Source organism: Mirounga leonina, unplaced genomic scaffold (assembly GCF_011800145.1).
Source record: "Mirounga leonina isolate KUSES-001 unplaced genomic scaffold, KU_Mleo_1.0 Mir_376, whole genome shotgun sequence".
Lineage (NCBI taxonomy): Eukaryota > Metazoa > Chordata > Mammalia > Carnivora > Phocidae > Mirounga > Mirounga leonina.
The window spans coordinates 6718548-6729645 of record NW_023270718.1 but is presented as its reverse complement, the minus strand read 5'-3'; the positions used below and the strand labels follow the sequence as shown (position 1 = coordinate 6729645).

General features: G+C 41.1%; 1 protein-coding gene across 1 annotated transcript; it reads left to right on the top strand.

Moving 5' to 3' along the window:
• Positions 1-2631: 2631 nt before the first annotated feature.
• LOC117998369 (zinc finger protein 84-like) lies at positions 2632-6673 on the top strand. Its single transcript, XM_034987145.1, has 3 exons — positions 2632-3351; positions 3648-3740; positions 4566-6673. The coding sequence occupies exons 1-3, from the start codon at positions 3201-3203 to the stop codon at positions 6212-6214; spliced, it is 1893 nt and encodes a 630-aa protein (XP_034843036.1). The 5' UTR covers positions 2632-3200; the 3' UTR covers positions 6215-6673.
• The last annotated feature ends 4425 nt before the right edge of the window (positions 6674-11098 follow it).

Here is an 11098-nt window from a genome sequence, read left to right as displayed (position 1 = left end):
GTATGAACAGGTAAGCACCAAACCTTTTTTTGGCATGTGCCAACCAATCTGGGTGGACAACCCAGATTGCTGTGTTAATCCTTTATTGCACAGTTTGTCTCCACACCGTGATGTCTGAAACCTCAGCTGGGAAGACTCAAAGGTTGGGGACTGGAATCATCTGAAGGCTTTTTCATTCCTATATCTGTTTTCCAGGATGACATGACTCAAAAACTAGACAGCTGAGGCTCTTGACTGGGGTATTTATGCATGGCCTCCCTTTGTGGCTTGGGCTTCTCACAGCATGATGCTAGATTCTAAGAGAACCGGACTGAAACTGCATGGCCTTTTCTGCCTTAGCTTCAGAAGTTATGCATCATCACTTCTGCTGCATTGTCTTTGTTACAAGGAAGTCCCTAAGACAAACTAGATTCAAGGGGAGGGGAACAGGCTCTACCTCTTGATGGGAGAGTGACAAAGTCACATTGCAGAAGGTTTGGAATGGGACATACTATTGTGGTGATCCTTGGGAAATACAATCTCCCACATGGCCAGCAATAAAAAATCGTTGGCGATTTGCCTTAAGGAGAAAGCTCCTCTAGAAAAGTAGATGGTTCCTGTCACGTAAGTAGGAAGAAATGTCTTTGATAGGTCATTAGTGAGATTGTTTAGTGCTCAGTTCCCTCTATAGCAAACCACCAATAAAGTGGTATTTTCCCTGTGGTTATTTCTCAGCCATCCTCAGAAAAGCCAGTGGTGTTATATCAAAGCCATACTCAAAGATCAGAGTGCTTCAGGGTTTCAAAACAGTGTAGCTCAAGTCCATAGGCTCCTGGAGGTCTGACTTTATCCAGGGATAACATCTAGATTATCAAGAAAAATGGATGGATTCTAAAACCATTATTTGGTCTTCCACAAACAGCCCTCAAAATTTAGTTTTTTCTTTAAATCAATGGTTCTCAGTTTGGGATGATTTTGTCTGCCCAAGGGACATTTGACAATCTCCAGAGACATTTTTTATTTTATTTTATTTATTTTTTATTTTTTATTTTTTTAAGATTTTATTTATTTATTCATGAGAGACAGAGAGAGAGAGAGGCAGAGGGAGAAGCAGGCTCCCAAGGAGCAGAGAGCCCAATGCGGGACTCGATCCCAGGACCCTGAGATCATGACCTGAGCCGAAGGCAGACGCCCAACCATCCGAGCCACCCAGGCGCCCCAGAGACATTTTTTATTACCATAACTGCTAATAGGATCTAGTAAATAGAGGCCAGGGATGCTGCTAAACATCCTACAACACACAGCACAGGCCTCCACCGCAAAAAGTTATCCAGCCCAAAATGTCAGTAGGGTTGAGGTTGAGGAACCCCAATTTATATTAATTAGCAAACATTTCCAAGTTATATCTATTAGCGAAGTTTTAAAATGTGTCCTTCATAATCTCAGTTCACAATCCATTTCTTCTATTTTAAAAATATTCCAAAAAAATTAAAAAATAAAAATAAAAAATGTTAAAAATCCAATTAATTAGTAAAGCTTAAAATATTCTCAGTGTCAAAGTTTCAAATAGTACAGAAGTTTCTAGAGCTAAACACTTAAGTTCCCCATTAATCCTTTTTCACCATCCTCAAGATAAACTATATAAAAAACATAGGTGTATTCTTTTGACTTCCCCTGTCAGCATTTACATATGTAACTATGAATTTGTATATATTTGAGTTGGGGGTCCTTGGCCCACCCTCAGGTTCAATGATTCTCTAAAAGAACTCAAAAGGACTCAAAAAAAACTCTTATTGTTATGAATTATTATAGTGAAAACATACAGGCTAAAATCAATAGAGGCAAAAGACACAGAATAGAGTCCAGGAGAGACTAGGCACCAGCTTCCAGTTGTCCTCGCCAGTGGAGTGGCTTGAATAGCATTTAATTCTTCCAGCAATGATATATAACAACAGGTGGGAAGTGTTGCCATCCAGGGAAGTTCACGTGCCCCTACGTATCTAGGATTTATTGGAAGTCAGTCAACACAGGCATTCAGCATACATGACTGACCTCAGCTACTCAGTCTCCAGCCCCTCAAAATTCAAACTGATAGAGCATAGCCTAGGCCTCAGGAATGGGAAAACACCTGTAGCGGGCTGGATATTACAGTGGTTCAGAGCTTATCTCCCAGGACCAAGTCAAGGGCTGGTTCTCCTGAAGACCGGCCTTTACTTGGAGTGTGCAGGGCTTGGGCAACCCAGGCCTGTTGAGTCAACCCTTTACCACACAGAACCTAATATGCCTTGTCATAATTTAGGTTACAGTTTATGTACTTTTCTGTAACTTACTAAATGCACTTAACCCAGTACCTTGGAAGTCTATACCTATCAACATTTAAGTAACAAAAATAATAAGTGAGAAATTTTTTGAGGGCTTATAGTATGCTCTACCTGCTCTAAATTCAGTCATTTGATTTCACAACTTAGGAAGAAATGTATTTGCAGTGTTTTTTTTTTTTAAGATTTTATTTATTTATTTGAGAAAGAGAATGAGATAGAGCATGAGAGAGGGGAGGGTCAGAGGGAGAAGCAGACTCCCCACCGAGCAGGGAGCCCGATGCGGGACTCGATCCCGGGACTCCAGGATCATGACCTGAGCCGAAGGCAGTCGCTTAACCGACTGAGCCACCCAGGCGCCCTATTTGCAGTGTTTTAAATGCTCCTGGTTTTTCATTGTGCTGTCATTCATGTTACTTCTTTCTTGAATTCCATTCACCTCTCTCCTCCCCTCTCTGAAGTTCAACCTTTGTAATTTTTCTCCTCCCCATTGGTGCCCACATGGTATATATTTCTTTCTTGCCCTATATAAATGTATTGTACTCTCGTGCACGTACATTCCTCTCTCTGCAAGCTAGTATGCTCCTTCAGGGTAGGAGAGAGTCTTATATAAAAAGGAGTATCTAGTGCAGTCTGACTATAAGAGCTTTCACATAGATTGTAGATGGTCCCTAGATTAAAGGATTTCAGGATGTCCTATTTCTCTTTTGTGGAAGAGTGAACATATACATCAGTGAATGATTGGAAGCACAAAGACAGGATATTCTAAATAAAAAATTAGTTTTTCCTACAAAGTATAATGCAACGCTAGTTATACAGAAAGCAGTCAAATAACTTACCATAAGAAAAAGTACTATATTATACTTATCTTCGTAGTATTAACCAACGATAATCCCTTTAGAAATGAATAGGAATGTTCTCTTTCAGGGGTCACTGTCATTCAAGGATGTGGCTGTGGTTTTCACATGGGAGGAGTGGCAGCTACTGGACCCCGTTCAGAAGAACCTGTATCAAGATGTGATGTTGGAAAATTATAGCAACCTAGTATCAGTGGGTAAGCAGAGCTTTCCCAGGGTAATGTAGGCAATCAATTTCCTTTCCTTTCTCAGTGATGAAATGTGTGGAGCCTTACAAGTACCTTACTTTTTTGAACTTGAGTTTCATACATCATAGATTTTAGTACCTTCTGGCCTCTAATAGAGTGCTTTTCTTTCATTCCCAAAGTAAAAGGCCTTTATTTGGCTAAGATCCAAGTTGTTCAGGCCTTTCAATATAACCTTCCCCATTTTTCAGAGGCCTTGTAGCCAAAGTATTTGTGTCCATGGATGCGCTATAACTTTCCTTGAGTAGGGTATCAAGTTACCAAAGCAGATGCATTCTACCAGTTGGAACATGGAACACCATGGATAACAGAGGAAGAAATCCAGAGTCAGATTCATCCAGGTGAGTGAAAAACCAACCCTGTGGCATAAGTGGAAGTAAATTCCTATTTGGTCAGAAACAGGGAGGCACCTATTGTTTGGAGAAATCTTGAAGTTTTTAAGCTCTGAATGTGACAGCACGGGGGACATAAGTTCCCACATACATCAATACTGACTCCACTTGTTTTTTTTTTTAAGTAGGCTCCATGCCCAGGGTGGAACCCAACACAGGGCTTGAATTCACAACCCTGAGATCAAGACCTGAGTTGAGATCAAGAGTTGGATGCTTAACCGACTGAGCCACCCAGGTGCCCCTTGACTGCACTTTTTAATCTCTCCATATTAGGATTCTTTTGCTTGGTTTTTAAAAGAATACATTTCTGGGGGTGCCTGTCTGGCTCATTTGGTAGAATGTGTTCAGGGTTGTGAGTTCAAGCCCCATGTTGAGCATGGAGCCTACTTAAAAAAAAAAAAAGTTTTCAAAAAAATAAAAATAAAAGAATACATTTCCTCCTCTTATGTATTTGGATCAGATCCCACTCTAGTTCATCTTGGAACTTGTTCTCCTAATCTTTCTCCCTGGCATCCTCAGTTTACCTGCCTTTTCATCTCCATCCCCTTAATGCATGGGTATAGCCTTCTTTTCTAATATACTCAGCATTCATAAATTGTCCCTTGTCTCCACATTTTGTAGTTTATTCCATTTTTTTTCCCCTCCTTCCACTTACAAATGTCTCAGACTTTCACTGTATACCCAGTCTCATTTCTTCTTTTCTGCTTGGCCTTTGCTATAGAATTCCATTCTTTCTATTTCATGGTCATTGTGGCTCATTGGTCTCCTTTCTAGAAGACACCTGGCAAGTTGATTGTCATACAGACGGGCACCAAGAAAATCAAGGCAACCTTGAAACTATGGAGAGTCACCACAAAAATAATGCATTTAGAAAAATATTATCTCTAAGCCTAAACTTTGATGTCCCTTTAGCACAAAGATCCCATACATTTGACATACTTGGGAAACATTTGAAACCTAATGTAGAGTACATTATTCAGAATAAAAGCTGTGCAAGAAACAAAGTTGAATTTAATGGATATGATGAATTATTTCTTTATACTAAACGTGAGAAAATTCATACTGGCGAAAAATACAATGAATATAATGAACATTTAAAGGCTTCCAGCCACAAGTCACAGCTTATAAAACATCGGAAAACTAAAACAGGAGAGAAACAGCGTAACTGCAGTGACTGCAAGAGAGCCTTTCCCCAGAAGTTAGACCTCATTAAGCATCAGCAAACACACACCGGAGAGAAACCCTGTGGTTGCAGTAGGTGTGAGAAAGCCTTCAGCCGGAAATCCCATCTCATTTTACACCAGAGAACCCATACAGGAGTGAAACCTTATGGATGCAATAAATGTGGGAAAGCTTTTACTGATAAGTCATGCCTTAATAAACACCAGAGAGCTCACACAGGAGAGAAACGGTTTGAATGTCGTATATGTCAAAAAAGCTTCGGTGATAAGTCACAACTCACTTCACATCAAAGAACTCATACAGGAGAGAAGCCCTACAGATGTGGTGAGTGTGAGAAAAGCTTCAGCAACAAGTCACAGCTCATTATTCATCAGAGATCTCACACGGGAGAGAAACCCTATGGCTGTGATAAATGTGGGAAAACATTCCCCCTTAAGTTTAGCCTCATTTTACATCAAAAAACTCATACAGGGGAAAAACCTTATGGATGCAGTGAATGTGGAAAAGCCTTCATCCAGAGATCTGAGCTCATTAGACATCAGAGAACCCACACAGGAGAGAAACCCTATCATTGCAGCGAATGTGGAAAAGACTTTAGTGTAAAGTCACTCCTCAATACTCACTGGAGAACTCATACAGGAGAGAAATCCTATGGGTGCAGTGAATGTGGAAAAACCTTCTCCATCAAGTTTAGTCTCATCCTTCACCAAAGAACACATACGGGTGAGAAACCTTATGAATGCAATCAGTGTCAGAAAGCTTTCACCCAAAAGTCACACCTCACTATTCATCAGAGGTCTCACACTGGAGAGAAACCTTATGAATGCAGTGAATGCCACAAAGCCTTCAGCCGGAAGTCCTATCTCCTTATTCATCAGAGAATTCACTCGGGAGAGAAACCTTATGAATGCCTCCAGTGTGGGAAAACTTTCTCCCACAAGTTTAGCCTTATTATTCATCAGAGAATCCATACAGGAGAGAAACCCTATGGATGCAGTGAATGTGGGAAAACTTTTCCTATCAAATTTAGCCTCGTTTTGCATCAGAAGACACATACAGGAGAGAAACCCCATGAATGCAGTGAATGTCAGAAATCTTTCGTCCAGAAGTCACATCTTATTATACATCAAAGAACTCACACAGGAGAGAAACCTTATGGATGCAGTGAGTGTTGGAAAACTTTCTCCCACAAATTCAGCCTCATTTTACATCAGAAAACTCATAGAGGAGAGAAATCATGAATGAAGTAAATATTCAGAAGTTGTCATTGAAAGTGAATAGCTGATTACACTAGAGTTTACATAGGAGTGAAACCTTAAGACTACAGATGTGGACACATTTTTTTTTTCCCCCAGACTCACACCTCATTGCTTATAAGAGAATGGTACTGTGTAGAATGCCAGACAGGAGGAAATATCTTCCTCCATACATGTCAATTGAATGTAGCCAGAGAGAACGAATAGGAGGGAACATCTGTGTGTGTCTGTATTGATTGTGAGGATATTGTTGGCATGAAATCCAGCTACACTGGTATCAGAGAATTGACACTGATGAAAAAATTCTATACTTGAATGAATCTGAGGTATCATCTTTTATGGGTATCATTTTATGAGGGATGTTAGTTCCTGTAATTGTGACATAATAAGCAGCATTATGGAACATTTTAAGTATGTAAATAAATACACTTGTCAGAAAACAAAGCAAATGTATCGGAACTATGTGAGAATATGTGTTTTACATCTATTTTTATTAAAATGATTGTTCATGGGACGCCTGGGTGGCTCAGATGGTTAAGCGTCTGCCTTCAGCTCAGGTCATGATCCCAGGGTCCTGGGATCGAGTCCCGCATTGGGCTCCCTGCTCCGCGGGGAGCCTGCTTCTCCCTCTGCCTCTGCCTCTCTCTCTCTCATGAATAAATAAAATCTTTAAAAAAAAAATGATTGTTCATAATTGGGAATTGCATGTGTTAGCATAGCAATTGTGACTCCCTTGTACACATACTTCAATGTACACAAAACTTGCCAATAGAATAATCTGCATTGAGGGGCACCTGGGTGGCTCAGTCATTAAGCATCTGCCTTCGGCTCAGGTCATGATCCCAGGGTCCTGGGATTGAGCCCCTCATTGGGCTCCCTGCTCAGCGGGAAGCCTGCTTCTCCCTCTTCCACTCTGCCTGCTTTTGTTCCCTCTCTCACTATCTCTCTCTCTGTCAAATAAATAAATAAAATCTTAAAAAAAAAAGAATAATCTGCATTGAATCTTTATATCATTACAGTGCTTCATAAGTTGTAATTGAACTACATGGTTCATTATTTTAGTAAGAAATCTTAATAAAATACTGAATATCTCCTCCCCTGCCACCCATTTCCTGGTATTCGTAAATGGGCCTGGAAGATTTTGAATGTTCCTTGAGTAAAATGTTTTTTCATCGATTCCATGTTAAAATTTCCCCCCCACACACATAATTAACAATGAAGTTAGAATGCAGCATACAGTTGATGACTTGACAGATTTAAATGGAGAACTTAGTACAGAAAATAATGGTACATCACACAATCAAAGGTATCTTGGGTTAGATGAAATGCAGTAGAAGTATCTGTAATAAAGAATTTTATTTCTTCTAAACCGATCAGATAGGGTTTGAAGATAATGAGTTTTATACCCTTTTGAATTCTAGTTTGAGATCATCCTTGATATCAGAAGACAGAAATTAAATACTAGCTTTGGTCCTGGTACTGCTTGATTGGACACTGTAACTTGTTCCTATAGTCAAATGAAGTAGGCTTCTATTTCCCTTATACTGTACAAGGTATTGGCTGGTCCGAAGGTAGTGAGTTATCTCCATTGATTGTTCACAGTTACTGTACAAGGTATGCTTCCCTTTCAAAAAGCATAAGTGAAACTTCAGAGGTGTTTTTATGAATCCCTCTCTAGAATGTAGCTGGAAAGTCTCATAAATTATTTTTCCTAAGTGGGGATTAAACCCTAAGATACAATGAGCTTGGTTTTAATTTTACAAAAGCAGGTTTCCTTTTCAAGCACATTGGTTTACATTAAAATGGGGAAATTGCAACTATAGCAGGTACCCAGTTTAAGGTGGTTGAATGTACTCAACACGATTCCAGACTTAAACTAACATGAGACTCCAATAAAGACAAAAGCTACAAGGTGTTCTGCAACAGGCAGGTACATATTCCAGGGACCTTTTTCAGTCACAGAACACCATTTGTCTCCAAATCACAAGCCACCAACATATATGTGAAGTATCTCAGTTTCACAGAAATCAAGGCCTAAGATTACTCACGGGTCTTTTATACTCACTAGTCACATAGCCAAAACTTTGTAAAGAGGGGTAAATCATCCATCTCCATGTTTGTAAAGAGGGGTAAATCATCCATCTCCATGTTTTCAATAAGCAATGTGGATTAGCTGGTATACCCCCACATTAAGCAGTACAATATAGCATGAGAGGGAAAAACAAAAAAACAAGAAGGGCTAAGATTAATCCCAGGGACATTGACAGACTTTCTATCCCAAACCCAGGAACCAAAAGTCTTACACATGGGAGTTTTGCAAGTCTTGGGGGTGTGAGGGATGATGGTGAAATGTCATCTACAATATGATATAATGGTTAGCAAAATAAATACTACTGTTTTACTGTCTGCATTTCCAAAGGATTCGTTCAAGAATGACTGGAAACTCTCCATTGTCCTGAATGTAAAGCCTGGGAAGTTGATGAGAGCACTGCTCTTTTGAAGACAAACATTCTTACCTATGAGCAGGGAAAGCATTTTAGTGAATCAGGAGTTTTCACACACCTTGTCCCTCACGAACTGCCACCCCAAACCACTTTCCAACAAGAAAGTCACTGTACCTATAGGGGTTAAGTACTTCCCACCTTTCCCTTGCCATGTTCAAAATAGTAAAAGGGATCTCCTTGGGGCACCTGATTGGCTCAGTCAGTGGAGCATGCAACTCAATCTTGGGGTTATAAGTTCGAGCCCCATGTTGGGTGTGGAGATTACTTAAAAATACAATCTTAAAAAAAAAAAAGACGGGCACCTGGGTGGCTCAGTTGGTTAAGCGACTGCCTTTGGCTCAGGTCATGATCCTGGAGTCCCTGGATCGAGTCCCGCATCGGGCTACCTGCTCAGCAGGGAGCCTGCTTCTGCCTCTGACCCTCCCCCTTCTCATGTGCTCTCTCTCTCTCATTCTCTCTGTCTCAAATAAATAAATAAAAAAAATCTTTAAAAAAAAAAAAGAAAAGAAAGGCCTGCTTACAAGGTTGTCCCTTGCCTGACATCTGGGAACTTAGATTTGGAGAGGGTTCTCATCATTCTCTATTGAATGGCTCACTGTTCATAACTGTCCTTTCACACAATATGGCTGGGGTGCCTGGGTGGCTCAGTTGGTTAAGCGTCCACCTCCGCTCAGGGCATGACCCCAGTGTCCTGGGATTGAACCCTGCATCCGGCTCCCTGCTCAGCGGGGAGCCTGCTTCTCCCTCTCCCGCTCCCCCTGCCTGTGCTCTCTGTCAAATAAATAAATAAAATCTTAAAAAAAAAAACCCAATATGGTTTACCCTAAACATCTGGTCTCCTCTAGGATTCTGGGATTTTGGTATGCGCTAGGCAGTGGGTGCCTACGTGAACCCCCAGTAAAAAGCCATGGGCACTTTTCTCTAATAAGCTAACACATTTCACATGTGTTATCACAACCGTTGCTAGGGGAAGTAAGTGTATCCTGTGTGACTTCATGGAAACAGGGCTCTTGGGAGTTGGCACCTAATTTCCTCCAGCTTCTGCCATATGGACCTTTTTCTCTTTGCTGATTTTGCTTTGTATGTTTTTGTGGTTATAAATTATATGCTGAGGCCTGTGAGTCCCACTTAATCACTGAACCTGGGGGTGGTCTTGGGTTTTCCCAACACATCTTCCCAACATCCATTTATTTCCTTCTCCTTTTCTAACAGATTCTCCAGGTGTTCCTTGGCTTGTGGCAACACATCTCTACTCTCTGCCTCCGTCTTTAGATGGTCACATCTTCCCTGTGTGTCTGGTACAAGGGGACTTGGATTTAGGGCCCATCTGGATACTCCTCAACTTTCTTATCTCAGGATCCTTAATTACAGCTGCAAAGACCCATTTTCCACATGAAGCCACATTCACAGGTTCATATCTTTTGGGGGGGGGGGGAGGCACCATTCAACCCAGTACAAATGGGTGTGGATTTAAGGGAAAATACGTCCAGAAACTAACCTTTGTTTCCCACCTTCCCCTTAATCATTCATGCTACTTCTACTTCACAGAAGAAAGGCATACCTCCCCCACATTCAGATTGTTGTTTTATTTCCGCGGGTTATATAGCCTTTGGGGGCACCAAGTAAAGAGACAGTTACAAATAATGACTTTGACTTAAGGTGGATGCACAGCCACAGTGTCAGCATCTGGGCCCAGAGCGAATGTGTCATCCAAAATGAACTTGCTCTTCATCCTCAGGTCCTGGATTCCCAGGAGTAAGAGAGACCCAGTAAAGGATGAGCAGGAGGCTCCTGGAGTTGCATTTGGCCATTCGTGGGACATCCCTGTCCTAAGACTGAGATTTCTGAACAGCAAATTAGCGCAGATCCAGAAGAGACTAACATCCTTCTTACTCAGCATTTCTTACAGAAGAAAATGATGAAAGCCCAGGTGGACTTTTGGTTTGTTTTACTGATAATTTGAGTCCTTCGTGGATTTGTGGAAGCCTGAAAAAATCAGTTCAACTAAATAAAAAGCATAAATTGGGGAAAATGGGCTCTGGGGAGAAATAGACTATACCTTCAAAATCAGGACAGAGTGGGATCAGGAACACGTTGTTCCTAGAGTTCATACATGACTGGTGCTAGAATATAGTGTATGGCTCTGCAGGATCCTCCTGGTGACGTAAACCATCAATGTGCCTCTCCTACCTCTGACAGCCATTGCAACCAGAAAATCACGATAAGTTACATCATAGGCACTGACTCAGGACTCAGGAGAGGTCACCATTTCACGGCACTTAAGTCTTAGGAACGGTTTCTGATGGTTTGTTTCCAGAGGTGATATGGTGGGCTCTGTGTTCTCAGCAGCCTTCTCCTAATTGAT